The sequence below is a fragment of the Panulirus ornatus genome, chromosome 44, assembly GCF_036320965.1.
Source record: "Panulirus ornatus isolate Po-2019 chromosome 44, ASM3632096v1, whole genome shotgun sequence".
Taxonomy (NCBI): Eukaryota; Metazoa; Arthropoda; class Malacostraca; order Decapoda; family Palinuridae; genus Panulirus; species Panulirus ornatus.
In genome coordinates this window covers 8,766,412-8,793,720 of record NC_092267.1, presented here as the reverse complement: position 1 = coordinate 8,793,720, position 27,309 = coordinate 8,766,412, and the positions used below count along the sequence as shown (strand labels likewise).

At 42.7% G+C, this 27,309-nt stretch overlaps 2 protein-coding genes across 5 annotated transcripts in view; one reads left to right on the top strand and one right to left on the bottom strand.

Moving 5' to 3' along the window:
- Hpr1 (THO complex 1-like protein Hpr1) overlaps nucleotides 1–27,309 on the bottom strand; it is a 189,037-nt gene that overhangs the window by 113,221 nt on the left and 48,507 nt on the right. The gene's annotated exons all lie outside the window — the stretch shown is intronic.
- Nucleotides 4,301–12,251, top strand: LOC139762721 (uncharacterized). The gene is made up of 3 exons (XM_071687751.1): nucleotides 4,301–4,458; nucleotides 8,601–9,682; nucleotides 11,513–12,251. Exons 2-3 carry the CDS (start codon nucleotides 8,601–8,603, stop codon nucleotides 11,934–11,936), a joined length of 1,506 nt encoding a protein of 501 aa, XP_071543852.1. The 5' UTR covers nucleotides 4,301–4,458; the 3' UTR covers nucleotides 11,937–12,251.

The following is a 27,309-nucleotide window of genomic DNA, read 5'->3' as shown; positions in this document are numbered from 1 at the left end:
CATGGGTCATGCTGGATGAGGCAACCTACCCCATGCATGGGTCGTGCTGGATGAGGCAACCTACCCCATGCATGGGTCATGCAGGATGAGGCAACCTACCCCATGCATGGGTCATGCTGGATGAGGCAACCTACCCCATTGCATGGGTCATGCAGGATGAGGCAACCTACCCCATTGCATGGGTCATGCTGGATGAGGCAACCTACCCCATGCATGGGTCGTGCTGGTCAGGGAAGGTGGCAAGGTGAGGTGAAGCATTTAGGTGTTAATTAACATTGTAGTAAGCGTACAACAACTTAACCTTCCGTGGATCGCATTTCGAACGTGTTGTGAATGTGATGTTGCAGTGTGTGTGTGTGTGTGTGTGTGTGTGTAATGTCAGTGGGGCTAAGTCACATAGTACTTAGTGTGTGATTTGGCCTCTGCGGGTCAGCTGCTTCAGTTCATACACGAGTTTGGGGGGAAGCACGAAGCTTCGGGATGGGGTTCGGCGCGTTGTGTTTGAAGCTTTGATTCGTTCCTTGTGGAAGGGGGAGCGACGTGCCATGAAGAGGAACCCCTCCCCCCCCACTGTCATAGCCGCTTCGAGCATGACACGCTTGTTAACGAAGTTTATACACACACACACAAACACACACACACACACAAACACACACACACACACACACACACACACACACACACACACACACACATACACACACACACACACACACACACTCTGCCGGTGGGGGAGCTGTCATTCACTCGTACAATGGAGCAAGCCATTCTCTGTATTTGTCCTTCGCCACTAGAAAATGTGTGGGAGTTGTCAACTAGGATGCAGCAAGGGTGGGTTTCCTGTGTCATGACACACACACACACACACACACACACACACACACACAGACTCGTGTTCATGAACAGCTTAAAACTGAGTGATGAAACGGGGAACTGTGGACAGAAGACGGAAGTATATATAGTTATAGGATACTAAATGAAAGAAAAAGTTTAAGAGATGGGGTCCCCCACGAGTTTAGAACTCCCTCCCCGTACTGTACAAATATTCAATTACACACAGGTGTGGCCCCACGAGTGTAGAACTCACTCTCTGCATTGTACAAATAGGTAATTGCAGACATATGGAGCTCTACGAGTGTAGAACTCCCTCCCTGTATTACAAAAATAGGTAATTACAGACAGGTGTAGCCCTACGAGTGCTGAACTCACTCTCTACACTGTACAGACAGGTAATCACAGACATATTGGGCCCCCCACGAATGTAGAACTCCCTCCCCGTACTGTACAAATAGGTAATTTACAGATATGTGGGGCCCTACAAGTGTTGAACTCCCTCCCTCTGCATACGCGCACCTAAGTAATAACAAGTGGGTCATCACACAAAAGAGCATTAGGATACATGACAACCCTAACGAGGCAAAACAAGGCAAAAGCGAGCAAAAGACCTCGTAACTACAGGAAAGGGGGAGGGAGTGGGTGCGTTTGGGTTGTGTGGTTTTGGTGGGCGCGTTCGCTACCTCAGCTACAGTAAGCCTGACGACATACCCAAGTGATATTCCCGGCTTCTGACACGTCTAATTGTATCCTGATCGTCCCCGTAAAAAAAAAAAAAAATAAAAAAAATAAAAATAAAAACGCTCATGTGAGCATTATATATATATATATATATATATATATATATATATATATATATATATATATATATATATATATATATATATATATTTTTTTTTTTTTTTTTTTTTCGCTGTCTCCCGCGTTTGCGAGGTAGCGCAAGGAAACAGACGAAAGAAATGGCCCAACCCACCCCCATACACATGTATATACATACGTCCACACACGCAAATATACATACCTACACAGCTTTCCATGGTTTACCCCAGACGCTTCACATGCCTTGATTCAATCCACTGACAGCACGTCAACCCCGGTACACCACATCGCTCCAATTCACTCTATTCCTTGCCCTCCTTTCACCCTCCTGCATGTTCTGGCCCCGATCACACAAAATCTTTTTCACTCCATCTTTCCACCTCCAATTTGGTCTCCCTCTTCTCCTCGTTCCCTCCACCTCCGACACATATATCCTCTTGGTCAATCTTTCCTCACTCATTCTCTCCATGTGCCCAAACCATTTCAAAACACCCTCTTCTGCTCTCTCAACCACGCTCTTTTTATTTCCACACATCTCTCTTACCCTTACGTTACTTACTCGATCAAACCACCTCACACCACACATTGTCCTCAAACATCTCATTTCCAGCACATCCATCCTCCTGCGCACAACTCTATCCATAGCCCACTCGCAACCATACAACATTGTTGGAACCACTATTTCTTCAAACATACCCATTTTTGCTTTCCGAGATAATGTTCTCGACTTCCAAACATTCTTCAAGGCTCCCAGAATTTTCGCCCCCTCCCCCACCCTATGATCCACTTCCGCTTCCATATATATATATATATATATATATATATATATATATATATATATATATATATATTCCTAAAATTCTCAGTGATGAATATGTAGATCACATGACGTCATACCTGTGGATGAACGGTGTTTTTTTTTTCCTTTCTTCTTAATGTATTCAGAGGAGAACAAAGCAAAATACTTGATTTCCAATTACTGCAGTACGATGAAAAAAATGCAAATATGTACAGGCGAGTATGAGCGTATGAGCGTATGCGTGGTTGAGTGCACGTGCGTGCGTGCGTGCTTAGAGGTCTAATTAGTCATTACCTTTTTCGTGTGAATACAAAATACATTAGAAACACTCTTAAAGAAATGGGGCCGGAAATGTACACGAGCAACGCTCACCGGGAACGGATATGAGTGAGTTTCTTGACGAACGCGTAAGATAAATAAATGAAATATAAGAACCGAATTAGAGAACAAGAAGGAAAACCTAAATATTCTAACGCGTAAGATAAATAAATGAAATATAAGAACCGAATTAGAGAACAAGAAGAAAAATCTAAATATTCTAACGCGTAAGATAAATAAATGAAATATAAGAACCGAATTAGAGAACAAGAAGAAAAATCTAAATATTCTAACGCGTAAGATAAATAAATGAAATATAAGAACCGAATTAGAGAACAAGAAGAAAAATCTAAATATTCTAACGCGTAAGATAAATAAATGAAATATAAGAACCGAATTAGAGAACAAGAAGAAAAATCTAAATATTCTAACGCGTAAGATAAATAAATGAAATATAGGAACCGAATAAGAGAACAAGAAGAAAAATCTAAATATTCTAACGCGTAAGATAAATAAATGAAATATAAGAACCGAATTAGAGAACAAGAAGAAAATCTAAATATTCTAACGCGTAAGATAAATAAATGAAATATAGGAACCGAATTAGAGAACAAGAAAGAAAATCTAATTCTAAAATCTATTACAGAAGAAGGTACGGGAAGCAAAGGTTAAAAAAATAAAAATGAAAATAATGTAATATATGAAATAAACTTATAGGTAAATTGTATGCTAAGGAAAATTATATTCAAGTCTAACACTTAGTTTTAATAAAATCCAAACCGTAAATTCTAACGATGAAAGATAACTTCGCAGGTCATTTACGTGCGTGTCTCAGAAGAATCTTATATTAGCGTAATGATAAGAGAAAGCAGATATTCTTATGTATTATTCGGCATCTACTGGAGACGAATATTATGAATACATCAAATATTACATAAACGATGAACAAAGGTGAATTTCTTGCCAGTCTAGATAATATTTTTTCCTTATGTTGTTGTGAGGACACTTCTAAGATTTTTCTGTCACAAACAGATCTTCAAATCTACTAAAATGCCAAAGAATTAACTTATCCTTCCCCAGAAAATTCCAAGAATAAGAAATAACGCAAGCAGAGTGTATGGTAAATACATCTATATGTATATTTGTACGTGACGTCCATGAAATTAAAGGTAGTTTCAGATCCATAAAGCGACCGTATTTACAGTAAAAAAAGAAAAAAAAAATGGCAGGATTTCCGAACGATTAAATAATAACTCAAACCACAAACCCATGAAACTATATCACACAGATATGGCAGCCGCTGGCAACCCCTCCTCACCCACCTCCAACATGCTCCAGGCAAAACGCAACGTATTTATTTTTCTCATGATGGACCCTTTTTCGCTTATATTCCTGTTATCCAACTTGATACTCGTCACTTATCTACGACAGGTTGTTCAATAAGCTTTGATGAAGACAGCTTAGTAGATTGTAAGTCTCGGTAATGTAGGAAAAGGAGGAGGCGAGGGCTCCGAGGCAGCGCCGCTGCTAGAGGTCTGGTATTCCCAGGGATCTGCCCGCCATGGCAGGGTTTAAGCCGCTGGTCGGCTAGACGTGGATCGAGTCAGTGTGGAGAATCCACACACGCGCCTTGTTCGTTCGCTCCTCCAGTCGTCGCCGCCTTCGTCTACCGTCTCGGGATACAAGGGGTGAGTACCGGTGGGGGAATTGTGTTGGCGAAGGAAGAGAGACGATATAAAACGACCAGTGTAGAAGAGATTCCTGCATCCAAGAGGAGAAGGGGCTGCTGCGCACCACCTGCGTTACCGTGTGTGTGTGCGTCGCGATCAAGGACGGGGTGGCTGGCTATGCCCTTAGAGGCGACGGGAGATTCATTCTTTAAAATCTCGATTTTACTGTGAGTTCCTCACTAAGTCTTAACCCGGATTTTGCCTTTACGAAAGAGCACATTGTGCTGTGAACTGGAAAATTATTATATATATATATATACACAGTGAACGGTGGAAAAATGTAGAAATCAAAGCTATGCAATGAATATTATTTGACGGCGTAATTTAAAGTCTGGACATTTTTAAGGAGCAAATATTTGTTGGTTGTAAGATATCTAACTTTTATGCCAACGGATCCAACGGAGAATATAAAATAAACCTCATACAGGCCACAGAATATTTATTTATTCATGAATAACAACTGTGCATTCATTGTGAGTAATGCTGAAGTATCGGGAGACACTATTGTTATTTTTACTCATGCGGTCGTCTCTGTTGAATACACCATTTCATATTAATATTCAAAGGACGAGGAGACATTCCAGGTGTAGTCAAGTCACCATGATAAGGCCCGTTTCCCGTATGACATCATTGTTAAGAGGGCAATTATATTGTTCTTCCCCCAGTAGAGCCCCTGACCAGATACCACCGTATGTAAGCCAACATGGCTCTGGTTAATGTAGTAGTTCCTGATCAAGTTGACGTACCTCTGCTCTGTTATTAAGTTCAAAAGTGTTTCGAATATGACGTTGGGTGAATGGTGGCACTTCTCTTGGCAACTGTAAAGGCCACGAGAGGATTCAAATCCTGTTTCCCTTCACTGAGCGTCATCGCAAGCGTGAACAGATCCCGTTTGAAAATGAATATATTCACCTACACAATCCAGTATTATTTTTTAACTTGTATGTAACAGTTTCTGGCCCAGGATCCATGTTAGCAGGCAATTACTCTATCCAAAAAAGGGAAAAAACTTATATTGCAATATATATATATATATATATATATATATATATATATATATATATATATATATATATATATATATATATGAAGGTAGGGACAATACATAAAGCTAACCCCGTTATTGGAGTAAATATATTCGAATTTCTGAGGTTCGATTTTGAAAACAGTCTTCGAAAGAGTTTAATATGCGTCTTTTTTTTTTTTTTATAATTATAATTGTACCTTAGGAGATTCTGTAAGTAATACTCGGGAATTTAGTGTCGTCTGTCGAGTCAGGATAAAAACTTGTAACCATTCCCGAACTCAAGGAAAACATTGAATTACTTTTTCTTCTCGTTTCCACCCAGAAGGTTGTAGCGCAGTCATAACTACTTTATGGTGCAACGTAGCTTGGTGGGGATTGCCAGCCACAGTGGGACAACGTTTTTTTTTTTTTCTCTCTCTCTCCCTTGATCTCCTCGAGTGAATTTTAAATGCCAACAGAAAGAAGCGGTGGGGGTAGATGGAGCGAGCGAGACAGACATGTTGGAATCTAGGAGTATTTGTGTGTCAGCCATTACACAACTGGCAAATATGACCCGTTATTCATTATATACATATATATATATATATATATATATATATATATATATATATATATATATATATATATATATATATTATCCCTGGGGATAGGGGATTAAGAATACTTCCCACGTATTCCCTGCGTGTTGTAGAAGGCGACTAAAATGGGAGGGAGCGGGGGGCTGGAAATCCTCCCCTCTCGTTTTTTTTTTTTTTAATTTTCCAAAAGAAGGAACAGAGAAGGGGGCCAGGTGAGGATATTCCAAAAAAGGCCCAGTCCTCTGTTCTTAACGCTACCTCGCTAACGCGGGAAATGGCGAATAGTTTAAAAGAAAGATATATATATATATATATATATATATATATATATATATATATATATATATATATATATATATATATATATATATGTATATTCAAAGGATTGCTTTAATTTACAGAATAGATTAAACATACAAGACACAATATCCAGTTATGGTTAAGGGCTGTCTCCTCTATTGATTTAGCTGTCACTTGTTGCTTCAAGTGAACTGGTGTCTTTGCTACATCTCAAGAGCCGTTAATCTGTCCAAGCGATTAGTATCCGTTGGGGTAAGAGTAAGAATATGCTACCCACGTATTTCCTTCATGTTAGAAAACCGGTTTTTTTTTTTCGGTGGCCGAAGCGCATCTGGGGGGAGACTGGGAACATAGCCGCTTCCTGTATCATATCACTTTTCTAACATGGGAGCAAATGAAGAAAATTTTTTTATCTATCTTTTTGCTTGAAGTCGCACTACCTAGCGTTACCATGAAACCCCAACGCTTGTGCAAAATTGTCGGTATGAAACACTTTTAATGACCAGGTTGTGAAACGACATTTTGTGTTGGAGTGTACGTAGTTAGTTAAGGCGTTGTTAAATGGTGTACTTATATACTTTAGTGGACCAGAAGGCGAGTCGAAATCAGTGGCTCGTTTCACTGCATCTTACAATGTCGTAATAATACTTAGGAAGTCTACCATTGTGACAGAGGCCGTCGCTGGACACGCAAGGTCATAAGTTAAAGAGATGAGAGTTGAACAGTTATCGCCCCTGGTATACGTACCATCAAGGACTAGATTCCCTCGTCAAGCAGTGAGTTGTATGTGTTCATGTTTCTCTCTCTCTCTCTCTCTCTCTCTCTCTCTCTCTCTCTCTCTCTCTCTCTCTCTCTCTCTCTCTCTGTGACGTCAGATTGTACTTCATCACTGCCACACAGGATGCCTTATTTATAAAGTTCCATTATTTAAAGAAAAAAAAGATGAAAAAAGTTTTTTTTTCTCTCACACGCAGCTCAAGGTAACATTCTCTCTCTCTCTCTCTCTCTCTCTCTCTCTCTCTCTCTCTCTCTCTCTCTCTCTCTCCTCTCTCTCTCTCTCTCTCTCTCTCTCTCTCTCTCTGTTCCTGGTCTAGCGTAGTGGCAGGCAAGACGGTGACCGGGCGGGTCTGTGTTTACTGTGTCCAGCGCTGGAATTTAGTGAGCATTTGACACCTGTTGAGGATAATCTCGACCGTGAGCCTTGTAGTGTATTACAAGGTTTCGATAAACTGAATTGTCTGAAGTACTAAAGATCTATTTCCCTTTTATATATATATATATATATATATATATATATATATATATATATATATATATATATATAACTGAAGTATATTTCCCTCTTGTATCTCCCCTGATGATGTGATTATCACACGAAAGTGCACTTGGGAACTTGTGTTTCATTTTCCCCGTGGACTCATAGGAATATCTTGATCACGCGCAAAATTGTGATCCTTTCCAATATATATAATTTTGATCATCGAATGAGGTTGAAAATATGTAACCGATTAAATGAATAATAATAATAATAATAATAATAATAATAATAATAATAATTATAATTCAAGATCTTCAAGTTTGTAAAAAAAAATTTCTCCCTGATTCTAATGTTTTAATGTATATTTTTCTCCCTTCATTCAAATTAGTTGTACGAGACGTTTTCTTTGAAGCTGAGATTCATCTTGTCGCTAATTATGCCACTCGCTAATTATGCCACTCCCCATCAAACGTGACTAGATCATGTCGGTTAAAGGTTATCATTATGGTTTGTGATGGTAAACTATTCCTTTTACCGGTCTATCGTAAACTCATCAACAACCATTATCGATTCTGTAAATGACAGTCACAATGTAAATTAACTTCACACTCTGTAAATGCAATTACAATGTAAATCAACTTCACACTCTGTAAATGACAGTCACACTGTAAATTAAATTCACACTCTGTAAATGCAATCACAATGTAAATTAACTTCACATTCTGTAAATAACATCCATGCCAAGGATTAACATATATTTCTCTTGTGAATAATTCAATTACCATTGTCGTACATGACCAGACCTGAATGATTCACTAAATACTAAATACCCCTCTTTTATGTGGTGGTGGTGCTGCTCCTGATTGTAGCGCAACACTCTTGAAGGAACATTGATGATAATAATGAAGTAACTAACGTTTTGCCATTTTTCCAACAGATGAAAATGGAAGTTAGGAGCAGTATTCTCCTGCTGGTGGCGCTGCTGGGGTTGGCAGAGACGCAGATCGTCTACGACCGACCCTGGGCTCTCATGCAGACAGTCCCCGAGGGCAATGTCTTCGCGCTGAAGGACCTGATAGCCAACGGTCAACGCCAAGGTCCCCAGCAGGGTTCTGGAAGCCTTCCAGGCAACCTGGCGAACCAAGGAGGTCCTCGGCTACCAACTGGAACCCGGAACACCCCAGTGGTCCACCGAGAGCCAGCTGGAACGCAGAGGGCTCCAGTGGTCCAACCAGAGCCAGCTGGAACGCAGAGGACCCCAGTGGTCCAACGAGACCCAGCTGGAACGCAGAGGACCCCAGTGGTCCAACGAGACCCAGCTGGAACGCAGAGGACGCCAGTGATCCAACAACAGAGACCTAAGCAACCAGCGGGAACACAGAGGATTCCAGCGAGCCAACAGAATCCTGAACAACCAGCTGCAGTGCAGGCCACTCCAGTGTTCAAACAACGGAGGCCTCAGCAACAACCTGGAACGCCCCAGAGGATTCCAGTGAGCCCACAAAGTCCACGTCAACAACCTGGAACGACTCAGAGGATTCCAGTGAGCCCACAAAGTCCACGTCAACAACCTGGAACGCCCCAGAGGATTCCAGTGAGCCCACAAAGTCCACGTCAACAACCTGGAACGACTCAGAGGATTCCAGTGAGCCCACAAAGCCCACGTCAACAACCTGGAATGACTCAGAGGATTCCAGTGAGCCCACAAAGCCCACGTCAACAACCTGGAACGACTCAGAGGATTCCAGTGAGCCCACAAAGTCCACGTCAACAACCTGGAATGACTCAGAGGATTCCAGTGAGCCCACAAAGTCCACGTCAACAACCTGGAACGACTCAGAGGATTCCAGTGAGCCCACAAAGTCCACGTCAACAAGCGGGGACCCAGAGGACTCCAGTAGGCCAAGAAAGTGCCCAGAAAGCCGGTGGTTTCTCTGGATCAAGAGTCGTCCCGGAGGGTCGACATCCTTCGTGTGAGATAATGCCCTCCCCCGGGGAGTGTCGGGCAGCCTTTCCCAGGTGAGTCTGCGTGACGTTCTAGTATCTCGTGATGGTTCAGGATGTACGTAGGTTAATCTCGTGATGGTTCAGGATGTACGTAGGTTAATCTTCAGTGAGTGAAGAAAAAGAAGATATTTAGTCCACCTTTCCCCCGTATGGGTCACTTTGGGTTAGATTCAACTGTGCTAAAACGCAATGTCTCCCTGTTTCTCTATCTCTTTTCTTTTCTATTAACTCGTTTCTCATTGTTAACTATCAAAACACTGGAGTATATCACTGTAACAGCTTGAACAAGCTGGGCATAACTACACCATCCATCCCTCTCCTGGAAAACCCCATGGAATGGACATGAGAAACTCGGCTTCTCAGATTCCATGAACGTGGTACTGGTGCCGTAAAAAAATTTCCCTTGCGATCTTCCATCTCGTATCTCGGGAAGGTCTCGTTTGTCCCAGTGCAAAGTACCGCTTGCATGTGTGTGAAGTGGCGGTGCTTCCACCATCTCTCTCTCTCTCTCTCTCTCTCGTAACTGGAGTGAAATCAGGGAACACCTCGCCTCATCACCATTCCTGTCGTCCCCCTTCCAGCCATGACCCTCTCTTTTTTTCCAGCTCTGACGCGGCTCTTTCTCTGTTCTAAGAGTATTCTTTCGGTCGCCGCTTTCGTGAGCTTGGACTCTTGGAAGGGGGGTTTTGTCGATGTGGATGGCTGCTGCTTCCCATAGTTTATGTGTGGAGACCAGCCACACGAAGAATGACCTTTGTGATACCTTCCTGTTTCTACAAACAGCGGATATAAGGCATTCGCATTCTTCTTTTGTTTTCCCAGTCTGTCTCTCTTTCTGCAACCTTTAAGATCCAATCCTACAGACATCGTAGGAACTCACACGAATCTCTTCACTATTCATTGCACCCGTCACCTAAGCTGGCCACAACTAGGGATATGATTATTCTGATCGGGCTTTGTCGACCATTGACAACGAAAAAAAAAAAGAAGGTCGCAAAGTATTTGATTATGACGTTTTCACAGCAGTTCTTAGAAAGGGATCATTGGTCTACTGAAAACACTCGACCCAATAACCCCTTTGTAGAACCTTTGCCAACACAGCAAACACTCTTCGTACTTTAAAGAGAATTTATTTTGTGGATTCAATCCCATCCGCCCGGTTCCTAGAAACAGTGATTTATTGGAAAGGGATTTTATGGAATTTATATCTTTGCTATGGCCTCTGATCTGTTTGTATAGGAGACAAGGCCCGTGCTGTAGGTTTTAATTAAGCTCAGATTTTTGAATTGTAAAGAGTTGATCTGGTCTGTCTCTTGGAATAGAGATTATGAGGGTTAAATTCTATACGACTTTCCAACATCTGCCAGACAATAGTACTTTCCCAAACTGATTAACAAAAACAGGGGCTTGTGTGGTATAATTTTTGTCGCTGACGGAACGAAATTACGAACGTGAGAAGAAATAAAATTTCATTTACTATAGACTGATGAAACTCTAACATCTCCTTTGACTGGATTCGTGAACTCCCATTTGTGGAAGCCGTCAAACGAACGTTACCTTGAAGTTACATGTTAACCACGAATGGTATTTCTGTTTCCTTCATATACCTGGTTTGGGAAAATACTATCAGCAGTTTCATACTCGGTAAACTTCTAATCAAATACATCTAACATTATCCATTCATTAATTACGTCTCTATACCAGTTATACACTGATATCATAGCTGCAAAATGCACTGCAATTACGAGCTAATCATGCATGTACAGTGGCGTTACAACGAGGGTGATTATGGCCGCAAACTGTACTGTAAATGTTCACTCTTCACTCCTGTGCTTCCTTCAGGTACTACTTCAACACGAAGACGAGCCAGTGTGACTGTTTCCTGTACGGTGGCTGCGGGAAGGAAGGTCTGGTCTCCAGTTATCGAACCCTCCGTGAGTGCCATGAGAAGTGCCTCCCTCGCAACATGGTGGAGGGACCCCAGTGCAAAGAGGTCTTCAGGGACGACCAGGCTTTCTTTTCGTTCCTGGTCCCTAAGAAACAGCAGCAGCAGCAGCAGCAGCAGCAGAAGCAGCAGCAGCAGCAGGAACAACAAGCAGGCCAAGGCCTTTCTACGCAGTCTCAGGCGCTGGAAAGGCCCTCAACTGTAGTGGGTCGGCCTTTTCCAGACACGAGCCACATCAACGACCAGGAACTCTTGGAACGCTTGGAGGAAGGGAGGCTTGGGGTCCTGGAGGAGGATTCGCATGACAGCCGGAGATTCTGAGGCTAATCTGCCGCTAATCGGGTCTGGCTGGATTGTGGGTGGGGGGAAAGACACGAATTTACATGAGGGAGGCAAAAGAAGAGGATGTCCATTTGTGAACTTCACCTGCCAGGAGAATACTGGAAAGGATGCCCTCAATGCGACTTCCAGGAAATGCTGGAAGGGCTGACCTCAACGTGGTTTCCTGGTATTGTTGTGGCAGAGAATGACCTGTGTGGTCGTGTGTGTCTTACAATTGCAGAAAAATAGTGTACACTATGTGTTATATTTATTTGTAATATATTTATGTAAATTAAAAGTTCGACGTTTCCTTAAGTGACATTTTATTTCTTCCACCATCTATTTTTTTTTTTTTTTTTGTCACGCAAGATTGCTTGATGATACTTTCATGGAACTATGCAACTAAATTTCATTTAAGATAAAACAAATTAGATGGAATATAAAAATCCGACCCCCCCCCCCCCCAACAGATATCAATATTTTTGAGACTGAAAAGGGAAAGAATAAGCAATGTGTACGGGCTTGAGACTAGACAATCTTCACAAAATGGATTTTGACATTAAAGTTTCCATATCATTAAGATACAAAATGGTCAGATGGTTAACCATTTGCAATTGATTCTCTGAGCTGGTGTGGTGATTACAGGAGGGTGGATAATAAGTGTCTTGTTTTGGTGTGGTGCAGTCGGCCATATTACTCTTTGAATGAGGTCTGGGAATAATATGTAGGAGTGACAGAAAGACCCAAGTCAATGGGGAGGACGAATCTATCAGCATCATCTACAAGGTTTAAATCGGATTTAGAAGAACAAACAAGGATTAAATCGGATTTAGAAGAACAAACCCCATCTCCACCGGACATAAATACCTGAAACTACACCCCCGATGCATGCACGAGTTACGCTTTCTAATCTGGCACCTTGATACCATCTATCTGTCCCAGCATCATCTACACCGCATCAACATATAATAGACACTGAACACGCAACCCCTCATTTGCCCTCACAGGGACATATAGACATACAGCAAGATACAGACGATATCATCACACCGCTTGACCTGTGGCCTTGCCCAGTGAACGTTGCTACTAGCCTCCTGTGCGCTGCTGAGGCTTCATAAAAAATGGGGGTGCTCATGGGTCTTCGACGGTTTTCTTCCACAATCGCTAAGTCGATTGTGTTGCAATGGGTCACGGCCTGGGTCCAACCCATATAATAACAGACCAATCTCTCATCAGGTAAGTCTATGATCACAGCGAACTGCGTGAAGGAACCGAAAACATGAGCGTCCACTTCCCAAAACGAATGTCAATGCGAAAATGGAAGAAAGGGCCATTATCACATAGTTCCCCCCTCACACCCTTTCCTACCCCTCGTCATTATCCACAGAAAACGATGTAAACACTTTGACTTAAAGGGTAAACTAAGAAGATATATCATTAACCAACTTATTTTCAGGTTAATAAGAATTAGGTATTTAGGTTCGTGTAACCAATGCATGTAAAAATTCTAATATGTTTCGTGACCAATGAAAAAATTTATCTTCGAAATGAAGGACAAATCGTAAAGTTTATAAAATGTTACCTGAAGATATTGATTACTGATTACTTTCTGCGTCTTCCTGATATGATAATGTCCAGGTTAAAGATAAGATGATGTGAAAGATATCTGACGTTGAACATTACGATGGCACGAAATATATCCGAAGTTAAAGTTACGATAACATGAAGGATATCTGAAACTGACTTTGCGATATCATGAGAGGTATTTGAAGTTCACTTTACCATATCATGACAGATATCTGAAGCTGACTTTACGATATCATGAAAGATATCCGAAGTTAAGTTTCATTAAATATCTGCCTTACATATTGCAGATATCAATTTTAGTTAGAAATATCTGCTCTACATATTACAGATATCATTTTTAGTTAGTTATAATGACTTGGAGTGTCACAAGGGGCGTACATGTAGTGAGCGCGTATATGAACTTTGAAATACCTTTAAACGTCTGACGAAGACGTTTAAAGAAATGTCGACTTGAGGCTCTTTATAGCATCTTCTGGCCTCAAATAACCCCTAGCGGCTTAAAGGCCTGGAGCCGGTAAAATCAACTTTACAGTCAGACGAAATAAGACACAGTTTTGACTTTCCTGACGACCATACCAAAATGGAGTCCCGTTTTTTCGTGAATGTAAACAAAACGACGTCGGTAATGCTATTCAATTCGCTTCCTAAAGGGCTGGATCATCTACTACGGCCCTTCGGCTATACCGTGCAGCCTCTAATGGAGTTCAATCCTATCTGGAATATATGAGGGTACACAGCCCCTTTGACGGGACTCCATCACGTCATTTTTAGCCTGTAAACACGACCGTACTTCCGCCCACTATGTAACCCCCTCTGGGTTTAAGAGTCAAGCCATTTACGATATATCGCATCATATTCACATATTTACCCTCCTCCGTCACATCTCACATATCTATCCCCCCCTCCGTCACCTCTCACATATTTACCCTCCTCCGTCACATCTCACATATTTACCCTCCTCCGTCACATCTCACATATTTACCCCCCTCCGTCACAACTCACGTATTTACCCTACTCCATCACATATGCCATATTTACCCTCCTCCGTCATAGCTCATATATTTACCCTCCACCGTCACATCTCACATATTTACCCTCCTCCATCACATATGACATATTTACCCTCCTCCGTCACATCTCACATATTTACCCTACTCCATCACATATGACATATTTACTCTCCTCCATCACATCTCACATATTTACCCTACTCCATCACATCTCACATATTTACCCTACTCCATCACATATGACATATTTACCCTCCTCCGTCACATCTCACATATTTACCCTCCTCCGTCACATCTCACATATTTACCCTACTCCATCACATCTCACATATTTACCCTACTCCATCACATATGACATATTTACCCTCCTCCGTCACATCTCACATATTTACCCTCCTCCGTCACATCTCACATATTTACCCTACTCCATCACATATGACATATTTACTCTCCTCCATCACATCTCACATATTTACCCTACTCCATCACATCTCACATATTTACCCTAATCCATCACATATGACATATTTACCCTCCTCCGTCATATCTCATATATTTACCCTCCACCTCTCACATACCCTCCTCCGTCACATCTCACATATCTACCCTCCTCCGTCACATCTCACATATTCACCCTCCTCCTCCGTCACATCTCACATGCCACATCTCCTCTCCCCAAAGTGATGCAAGCCATTTTCCTGCAGACATACACAACTTAACTCGCATCAGGTCACACTCGACCTGTGACGACTGCCTCCCGGCTGGATAATCTATGTTGTCAAAATAATTTGAAAAAAAGAAAAACATTTTTTAAGTTTTTGATTACATGACCCGAGCGCACACTCATATCTGATATTCATTTCCAACTAAACTAAGTAATTATTCAGGGCTGTGGCGCGTTTTCGTCCCAATACAAATGCTTTCATTATATATATATATATATATATATATATATATATATATATATATATATATATATATATATATTTTTTTTTTTTTTTTTTTCATACTATTCGCCATTTCCCGCGATAGCGAGGTAGCGTTAAGAACAGAGGACTGGGCCTTTGAGGGAATACCCTCACCTGGCCCCCTTCTCTGTTCCTTCTTTTGGAAAATTAAGAAAAAAAAAAAAAAAACGAGAGGGGAGGATTTCCAGCCCCCCGCTCCCTTCCCTTTTAGTCGCCTTCTACGACACGCAGGGAATACGTGGGAAGTATTCTTTCTCCCCTATCCCCAGGGATATATATATATATATATATATATATATATATATATATATATATATATATATATATATATATATATATTCTATGTATTGGCAAGATTTCCACCTATAGTAACTTGCGTGGCAACTTCTGCTCTTCCTCCAGAGAAGCAATAGTGTATATCCACAGACGTGGGCTTGGGTACGTTCCAAAACTTTTCCCCGGGAGAGTCTGGGGCCAACCTCAACTCTCAGGAGTCTTCTAAAAGCAAGTCATAAACGAAACGAACCAACACACACACACATCCCATTTTCTACTATATTTTTTTACAAAAGAAAAACGTAATTGTGTCTTGAAGTCTTTACGGAAGAGACAAAGAAAAAGAAAAAAAAAAAACCCAGGGGAAGCCAGGCGTGGAGAAACTCGCTTTAAGGGAAGACACACCGCCAAGAACATATGTTGCTGGCGTTCGTGGTGGCGGTGCGGGTTTTCAAAATAAAGACGAACTTGAATCCGGTTTGATCCAGATTGCTCTACACCCCCTCACCCCACCCACACACACACACACACACACACACACCTACACACACACAAGGGCTATGTGAGGCCACTGTGGCTTTTTTCTATCATACATATGCGCGGAATGATACCAGAGATGAGAGCAAAGCTAGGAGAAATGGGTGCAGAGGTGGAGTGGTGTAGTCACACACACCACACCCACACTCTCACACACGCCCACGCCGCCCCCCACAACCACCACCTGCAGGAGGAGGAGGAGGTGGAAGCGGACGACAACCATCTGTTAAGAATAACGTAAACTGTGAGGGACGGCCATTCACATGTGAGGAGAAAGAAGTTAATGGAAGATCCGATGGCAACAAAGGGTGGTAGTGGGGTGTGTGTGTGTGTGTGTGTGTGTGTGTGTGTGTGGTGGGGTTTGAGTGCGTGGGATGGGGGAATATTTTCTGAGTGAAGTCTATTGGACTATTGTTATCATCATTACGGGAATCTGAGCCGGGGAGAAGGGAGAGAAATGAGGCGAGAGACGAGAGGAGAAAGAATGATTAGGGTAAGTGAAGAGTGGGGAGAGAGACTGTGTGCCGGGGGGAAGACTAGGGATATAAGGGGAGTGCAATGAGCATCCAACAAGGGCGGAAATCTCGGAACTTACAGCAGGTGACCTATCGTTATCTACCTGATGGGAGACAACCCATTGTGGCACATCAGACACAAATAATAGCTCAAGTCATGCAACTCGTAACAAGGGGTATCGTACCACAACGATAACACAGCGATAACGACCGTACCACAACGATAACAGAGCGATAGCTATCGTACCACAACGATAACACAGCGATAACGATAGAACTGTATGAAACGAGTTATTCCATCGCCAGCGAGAAGCCGCGGCTGGTTCGCAATGAACAGATCAACCGTGTTACCCTAAAAAAAAATATGGAGAACTTCGTGTGTGTGTGTGGGAGACAGAACAGCTGAACACACACACACACACACACACACGGGGAAAATGAATAACGATAAGTTCCCAAGTGCACTTTCGTGTAATAATCACATCATCAGGGGAGACACAAGAGAGAAATGTAAGTCAGTTGATGTACAACGAAGAGACGAAGCTAGGACGTCATTTGGTAAACATGCGATTGTCCAATCACATGTTTACCAAATGGCGTCGTAGCTTCGTCTCTTCGTTGTATATCAACTGACTGTTATATTTCTCTCTTGTGTCTCCCCTGATGATGTGATTATTACACGAAAGTGCACTTGGGAACTTATCGTGTTTCATCTTCCCCGTGGACTCACAGGAGTATCTTGATCACGCGCAAAATTGTGATCCTTTCCAACATATATATATATATATATATATATATATATATATATATATATATCGAATTACCACTGGTGATGTTATTAATGACAGTGTATCGGGTTAATGACCTTTCCCGGTGTGGTAATTACCAGGGGTCATCAACTATCACAGCGGACGCCAAACATTACATACGTCAAGTGTTATCTGACACTGTGGAAAATAGCGACACACACACACACACACACACACACACACACACACACGAACGAACGAGCGGGACCGGAGAAATGAAGACACAAGAAACGAAACAGATTCATTTTTTAATTTCTAATATCTGACTCTGCCACGTCACCCCCCCCCCCTTCCACCACACCCTAAACACCCCCCTCCCCCCCGTAAACATGGGTCAACAACAAAACCACTGCCACTAAACCACCTCGCCAAACAAACGGGTTTAATGTACTGTTGGCACTGCCAGGAGTGTTGTCACGGACACCATCATGCACTCTTGGTAAGGCTCAGGGGTGTTGTCACGGACACCATGCGCTGTTGGCAAGGCTCAGGGGTGTTGTCACGGACACCATGCGCTGCTGGCAAGGCCTGGAATGTTGTCACGGACACTATGCGCTGATGGCAAGGCTCAGGGGTGTTGTCACGGACGCCATGCGCTGCTGGCAAGGCCTGGAATGTTGTCACGGACACCATGCGCTGTTGGCAAGGCCCAGAGCGTTGTCACGGACACCATGCGCTGTTGGCAAGGCCCGGAGTGTTGTCACGTACACCATGCGCTGTTGGCAAGGCCTAGAGCGTTGTTACGGACACCATGCGCTGTTGGCAAGACCCGGAGCGTTGTCACGGACGCCATGCGCTGTTGGCAAGACCCGGAGCGTTGTCACGGACGCCATGCGCTGCTGGCAAGGCCTGGAATGTTGTCACGGACACTATGCGCTGTTGGCAAGGCCTGGAGCGTTGTCACGGACACCATGCGCTGTTGGCAAGGCCTGGAATGTTGTCACGGACACCATGCGCTGTTGGCAAGGCCTAGAGCGTTGTTACGGACACCATACGCTGTTGGCAAGGCCCGGAATGTTGTCACGGACACCATGCGCTGATGGCAAGGCCCAGAGCGTTGTCACGGACACCATGCACTGCTGGCAAGGACCGGAGCGTTGTCACGGACACCATGCGCTGCTGGCAAGGCCAGGAGTGTTGTCACGTACACCATGCGCTGTTGGCAAGGCCCGGAGCGTTGTCACGGACACCATGCGCTGTTGGCAAGGCCCGGAGCGTTGTCACGGACACCATGCACTGCTGGCAAGGACCGGAGCGTTGTCACGGACACCATGCGCTGCTGGCAAGGCCTGGAGTGTTGTCACGTACACCATGCGCTGTTGGCAAGGCCCGGAGCGTTGTCACGGACACCATGCGCTGTTGGCAAGGCCCGAGCGTTGTTACGGACACCATGCGCTGCTGGCAAGGGCCGGAGCGTTGTCACAGACATCATGCGCTGTTGGCAAGGCCTAGAGCTTTGTTACGGACGCCATGCGCTGTTGGCAAGGCCTAGAGCGCTGCCGCTGTGGCAATATCATCAACACGTCATATGCAAATTAGTCGTAATTGGATAAAGGTGCGTCATAACGCGAGGCGAGTCCGCTGTGCCATTAATTGTTTCGCAAACATCTGTGACACTCAGGTAATTACGTACATTTACCGATGACCCTTGACCTGGATCAAGTGCTGGTTGTCTGATGAATTCTTCGTAATGACCCCTTTACTTCACACTTCGCCTCCACTTGAGGAAGGGCCAGGTAAATCCCTTCAATTCATCTCCCTTCTCAGCCTCGTCCAGCGTTCGTAAATCCGTTCGTAAATCTCTAACAAGCAGGGGGGTAATCCACCACCATTATATAAATCCCAATAAATCCTACTGGACACAGTATTTACACTCGATATAATCCTATGGTCAGGATGGATTTAGTGAGAAATCCCCCGGCCTAAATCCCATAACTCCACATATGTCAACAGCCATAATGAGTTTGGAAACTAAAAAATAAATAAATAAACGTATTACCACTGGGTAACTTCGTTAACGATCAATTATCACTCTATCATCATATAATGGCCTTTTGCCTGTATAATTTGCCTATATAACGCTTCGTCTATATACAAAAGTATTCTGGTGAACATAGATATATATATATATCACTTTTGATATACGTATAGCCATGGTGATGTTATAAAACGCACTCGCTATATACATTTCAATGTGTATATGGGCGTTCAATTCCACGCAGGCGCAGAATCAGCTGTGTTATAAACCATCTTGTTTTGTTCCCACTGTGTTAGATTAAACCCTGGTCCAGCTGTACACTGTCCCGTTAAACCCCGACCTACATTCATCAAACCATCTTAAACCATGATAAAGATTGGTACTGTGTTTTATTAAAACCCTAACCTCCGTATCTACCCATTAAACCCTGATAAAGATTGGTACACTGTTTTATCAAACCCTGACCCCCGTATCTACCCATTAAACCATGATAAAGATTGGTACTGTGTTTCATTAAACCCTGACCTCCGTATCAACCCATTAAACCCTAATAAAGATTGGTACAGTGTTTTATTAAACCCTGACCTCCGTATCTACCCATTAAACCCTGATAAAGATTAGTACTGTGTTTTATCAAACCCTGACCTCCATATCAACCCATTAAACCCTGATAAAAAGATTGGTACTATGTTTTATCAAACCCTGACCTTCATATCAACCCATTAAACCCTGATAAAGATTAGTACAATGTTTTATCAAACCCTGACCTCCATATCAACCCATTAAACCCTGATAAAAAGATTGGCAATGCTTTTCATTAAACCCAAGATGTCTCTTGCACTTTATCAAACCCTCTGAGTTAACAAAACCACTTTCGTTTTCTTTTTATCAACGTATCTTTTTTTTCTAACCAACCAGTCATCAAATGATGGCCTAGTTCTGCCAGTGTCACAGTGTCCATCGTATAGGGTGGAGAGGAACGAGTGCTTCCAAACCAGACACTCTCTCTCTCTCTCTCTCTCTCTCTCTCTCTCTCTCTCTCTCTCTCTCTCTCTCTCTCTCTCTCTCTCTCTCTGTATCAGTCATTCTCTCTCTCTCTCTCTCTCTCTCTCTCTCTCTCTCTCTCTCTCTCTCTCTCTCTCTCTCTCTATCTATCTATCTATCTATATCTCTGTCTCTATCTCCATCTCTGTGTCTCTGTATCAGTCTCTCTCTCTCTCTCTCTCTCTCTCTCTCTCTCTCTCTCTCTCTCTCTCTCTCTCTCTCTCTCTCTCTCTATCTCTATCTCCATCTCTGTCTCTCTGTATCAGTCTCTCTCTCTCTCTCTCTCTCTCTCTCTCTCTCTCTCTCTCTCTCTCTCTCTATCTATCTATCTATCTCCATCTCTGTGTCTCTGTATCAGTCTCTCTCTCTCTCTCTCTCTCTCTCTCTCTCTCTCTCTCTCTCTCTCTCTCTCTCTCTCTCCATCTCTGTCTCTCTGTATCAGTCTCTCTCTCTCTCTCTCTCTCTCTCTCTCTCTCTCTCTCTCTCTCTCTCTCTCTCTCTCTCTCTCTTCTCAGTGCAGTGTTTTCCCCGTAAATCCCCCACTACAGCGTCGGGATTCACTGGGGATTATGTAGGATTACATTAGCCTCACACACGTTCGTGACAGATTACATTCAGGAAATTAATGTAACACTCTGGAGCGAGAGTTGAACATCAGACAAACCCAGACAAGAAGGAACTGGCTGTACACTCAATAATATAACTACATAATATAATCACATAATTACATAATATAACTACATGATATAACTACATAATGTAACACTCTGGAGCGAGAGTTGAACATCAGACAAACCCAGACAAGAAGGAACTGGCTGTACACTCAATAATATAACTACATGATGTAACTACATAACTACATAATATAACTACATAATATAACTACATGATGTAACTACATAACTACATAATATAACTACATAACTACATAATATAACTACATAACTACATAATATAAGTACATAACTACATGATATAACTACATAATTACATAATATAACTACATAACTACATAATATAACTACATAATAAAACTACACAATATAACTGCATAATATAACTACATCATATAACTACATAATATAACTACATATGCAAACATACATTTTGGTCTCATACACTAAGGATAAATCATATGTGTTCTGGAATTTCATGTGTATATAACACAAAGGTTAATTACCCAAAATTTTCTTAGGTCAAATTTACATAATTCAGTAGCATGTTTTGAAGCACTAAACAAACACACACACACACACACACACACACACACACACACACACACACAACACACACAAATATATCTTTTCTTTCTTTCATACTATTCGCCATTTCCCGCGTTAGCGAGGTAGCGTTAAGAACAGAGGACTGGGCCTTTGAGGGAATATCCTCACCTGGCTCCCTTCTCTGTTCCTTCTTTTTGAAAAAAAAAAAAAAATCTTGAAATCGAACTCGCGGCCTTTCCAAGAGAGCAGCGTTCGATACACCACTTAGCCAGCGAAGTGTCATACAAAGTGCAGTGAGAGAGAGAGAGAGAGAGAGAGAGAGAGAGAGAGAGAGAGAGAGAGAGAGAGAGAGAGAGAGAGAGAGAGAGATTTTCGTGTCGTAATTATCAATTCCCTCCCCTCTCCCCCTCCCCCCCCCCTTTTCCAACAGCCCCTGTTAACAGGGAGGGGGGGGGGTCACAACAGGACCGCCTGCATTCACAAACGGCTCGCCCAACCAACAGACGCCATCCCCCCCTCCCCCCCACCCCTCTGTTGGCGGTGCGCACGACCCGCCCCGCTCTGGCAACACCATTAAACACGTCGTATGCAAATTAAGTCTCGATTGCATAAAGCTGTGTAGTGAGTGAGAGATGCGTCCGTCGTGCCTTTAGTCGTTTTTAAATGCGTCCGTCATGCCTTTGGTCGTTTTTAAATGCGTCCGTCATGCCTTTAGTCGTTTTTAAACAAACTCTTTTCCTACTGATACTGCGATCCCTTGGCTCCGGTGCATATCAGTCAAAATCCTCTTAAATAAATCCCTTTTATTCTGTACGACCAAGTAGAGAGAGAAAAAAATAGATTTTTCTTTCATACATCCTCTCAACATTAATCTCTTTACTGGCAGAGATCAATGTTAGTATAATTGATCCGTTAATTCCCACCTTTTTTTTGAAGGCTCCAAACACGGAGGAAAGTCCACATCAAGGCCCGGCCTGAATTGAAATATAGAAGTGATTATGAGAGGGAAAAAAAAGGACAGATAAGGGAAAGTATTTACGAATTTCGGAGGTAGTGGGAAAAAACCTGTCTTTTAACAAGCACCAGGTCACAGTTACTGGGTAAGACACGAGAGGGTGGAGAGTTCCAAAGCTTCGAGGTGTAAGGGAAAGAAACAGGTATCAAAACGGCCCACCCTTAAGTTGCTGATGGATACACAGTAACCATGTGACACAGTTGCTGTTATTTCTCCATACAGGTAGGATATCAATGTATAATTTCGAGGTGTAAGGGAAAGACACAGGTATCAAAACGGCCCACCCTTATGTTGCTGATGGCCACACAGTAATCATGTGACACAGTAGGCTGGTGTTTCTCCACACAGGTAGGATGTTAATGTATAATGAATTAAAACATCATTACACTTGATGCTTAAGGAATCAGGATATTATCAAAGTCGATGTTCATAAATTAACACTAACATCAAACATTGTTATCAAGCTGATGTTTGATAAATCAATACATCAATAAAAGGCGATGTTTACTGCTATATACACACACACACATCATCTGAACTGATGTTTTCAAAGTTAATTTATCGAAAGGCTTTACAAAATGCATCATAGGAATTGATGTTTGGTAAAATGACACACCATTACTATTGATGTTTGTTAATATAAAGGAAAACATTACGAAAAAACTGGAGCTTCCAATAAATAATTTCTTCACAGAACAAAATCATACCTTTGTGGCTCAAAAACTATGTCAACAAAACAACAGCCAAATTTCTTCAGCATTCTTTTAGTTTTTCTATATTTTTTTCCTTTAGTTTTACATAGCATTCTTTTAGTTTTTTTATATCTCTTTTTTTTCCCTTTAGTTTTACCTCCCTCGTCAACTATGTTCGTTTTTTTCATCCTATCTTCTCTTTCATCATCCTTCCGTTCTTACTCTAGACCATCGAGCCTCCAGCTTCCATTATCATACCTCCTACCACATTCATACCCTAATCCCAGAGTGATACATTGATGCAATCATCTATCATCATCCCACGGGTCAGTTTCTACGAGAGAGTGAGTCCTGGTATGAACCACGACCCTATCTACTCCAAGCAGCTCGAGCTTGGGCCACACCTCCGATCACATACACACACAAACACCATCTCTCCTACATCAAGACGATGACGTATGGGGTTCATTACCGCATATCCTTCTCCTCGCGAGAGCAGGGACAACACACACACACACACACACACACACACAAACACACACACACACACACACACACACACACACATGCTGGGGAAATGACCACAGAGGCTTCGCTAAGTAAGAGCCGCTGTGTTCTGGCACACGTGGGGTTCCTACGTGTCCTTGGTCAGTAGGAACACGTGGGGTTCCTACGTGTCCTTGGTCAGTAGGAACACGTGGGGCTCCTACGTGTCCTTGGTCAGTAGGAACACGTGGGGTTCCTACGTGTCCTTGGTCAGTAGGACACGTGGGGTTCCTACGTGTCCTTGGTCAGTAGGAACACGTGGGGTTCCTACGTGTCCTTGGTCAGTAGGAACACGTGGGGTTCCTACGTGTCCTTGGTCAGTAGGAACACGTGGGGTTCCTACGTGTCCTTGGTCAGTAGGACACGTGGGGCTCCTACGTGTCCTTGGTCAGTAGGACACGTGGGGCTCCTACGTGTCCTTGGTCAGTAGGAACACGTGGGGTTCCTACGTGTCCTTGGTCTGTAGGAAATCTCCCTTGCATATCTTGCAAGGTTCACAGAACTCACGAAGGTCTGGCCATCTGCTACAGATCTCTTTAATTATGCACACACACACACACACACACACACACACACACACACGCCTGGAGACACACCCATTATCCGCTCCTCCGCCTTAAGCCAAAGGGGTCATTCGCCTCCAATAACTTGAAAGGAGGGATACGCCTCTCTAACGCCAGGCTATTTGGTGTGTGTGTGTGTGTGTGTGTGTGTGTGTGTGTGTGTGTGTGTGTGTGTGTGTGTGTGTGTGTGTGCGCGCGCGCGCCTGTCTATTTGTATATTCATCTGTCGATATTTCTGTCAGTTATGTGGCTGTCTGTCTCTATATATCTATTTGCATGTCTGTCTCTTGTCTGTCAAGTCTGCCCATCTCTGTCCCCGTCTCTGACGTCATACGTAACTGTACATCTATTGGCTGCTTCCCAGCGAACAGTCCCACTTGACGCCATCCACAGCCACCCTCCGTGACACGTGAGCAGGGGCATCTGTCACGCTATGACCCGCTCATCAACGACACCCTGTCATTGTTGACATTCCATCAGCTGATTGCGGGTCAGCTGATTCACAGGCCTTCCCGCCAACGCACGTGGCGTCATGCTTTTAGTGTAAACACCCCGTGTTGTTGTTGTCGTCATGAGCGCGGGAGTCCTTAGTCGTCCTTTTAGGGTAATCACCGAACTGATGGGAATGGAAGGTTGTCCAGAGAGGGGGATGAGGTGATGGGAGGCAGTTGGACATACGCGTTGTATATCAGTGATGATGACATATATATATATATATATACTAGTGGTTGACGACACTGGATCGTTACCAGAATGGATGACTTGATGTACACAGGGTTTGATGTAGGTGGTGGGGGAGTGCCACTGTGAATACCTACCTAAACCCTCCCTCCCACTGGAACTATTACTTCCCAAGTGGGGAGATCGCTAAGGTATTTAGCCAGTGGGTTTACGTTCGCTGGTGCTGTCACGGCGTTGGATCTTCCTCGAGCACAGTGGAAGACTAGAATGTGACTTCTGATTGGAAAACTAGAATGTGATTTCTGATATACAGATCAGGTTGTATGACTAAAAGGTCAAAAGGTCAGTGTCAGGGCGCGGGATTAAATGTCTGGTGTGTGTACCTGAGTGGTCGGGTCAGCTGGACAGGTTAAGGTCACAGTGCTCTCCACGACTCACACGGAAAACATTTCAATATTTGGATGTCTCTGGCGACCCTCTCGTGAAGTGGGAAATTCTCAGTGAAACAAGTGAATTCTTTTCCAGACATACGAGAGGCACACAGTGGGGGATATATATATATATATATATATATATATATATATATATATATATATATATATATATATATATATATATATATATATATATATTCCTATGAGTCACGACGAAAAAGAAACACGATAAGTTCCCAAGTGCACTTTCGTGTAATAATCACATAATCAGGGGAGACACGAGAGAGAAATATAAGTCAGTTGATATACAACGACGAAACCAAGCTATATATATATATAATATATATATATATATATATATATATATATATATATATATATATATATATATATATATATATATATATCGTGTTTCATTTTCCCCAACTCAAGTTTACACCCAGAATGAAAAGTCACCTTTGTCTAAGCTGTATCATTAAGAACATAACCCTCGTCAAAGAACCTCCTCTCACTCCAAAGGAGCCTACATAACCCTGCAACTGGGGAGGGGCGCAGCCTTGGTCTGCACGATGTTTAAAAAGGTCACTTGTAACACCAGCAATCACTCATCGAGGACTGGTCACGAGGGGATTATAAAGTGAATACAACACATGTGTCAGTCATATGAGAGAGAGAGAGAGAGAGAGAGAGAGAGAGAGAGAGAGAGAGAGAGAGAGAGAGAGAGAGAGTATTGGCTCAGGAGACTAAGCCAACGACTGATAATAAAAGTGATGGTTGAGGCGAGCAGCGCCACACGATGTGTGGTGATGGTTCTACGCATCATGGCTCGCTCGTCAGCGACCACACTCCCTCCCCGTCCCTGGTTTAATGGTAAAGACCTCCTGGTTAATTGCCATGCCATGTTTGTAATGAAGTGACGCCCTCTCACACTCTACGTTCTCATGGACATTTAGCCACCCTGACCTTCACTCTTGTGGCCAATACACTTAACTCTCTCTCTCTCTCTCTCTCTCTCTCTCTCTCTCTCTCTCTCTCTCTCTCTCTCTCTCTCTCTCTTATATATATATATATATATATATATATATATATATGAACTGACTGTTATATTTCTTGTATCTCCCCTGATGATGTGATCATTACACGAAAGTGCACTTGGGAACTTATCGTGTTTCACTCCCCTGTAGATTCCAAGGAACATATATATATATATATATATATATATATATATATATATATATATATATATATATATATATATATATATATATATTATCTGTATGTGTAATTAAGACAGGTTTGATGGATGGGGTAATTACGTAGAGCTAATCGTACCATGGGGGGTCGACAGAGAAGAATGAGGAAACATTAATGAGTTCCAAACGAGGGAAAGAAATCATGAGGAACGTTGCCGTGTGTCTTACATGCAGGGAAAAGAGAAGGGAAAGATGTTCGTACGGCACTATTGCTACAGAGAAATAGGACAAGTCTCGCTCTT

Excerpts from the sequence above, each read along its gene's own strand:
- LOC139762721 (XM_071687751.1), top strand. The coding sequence starts at position 8,601 with ATGAAAATGGAAGTTAGGAGCAGTATTCTCCTGCTGGTGGCGCTGCTG. Across the intron at positions 9,683-11,512 it reads TGTCGGGCAGCCTTTCCCAG|GTACTACTTCAACACGAAGA; the intron begins GTGAGTCTGCGT and ends TGCTTCCTTCAG.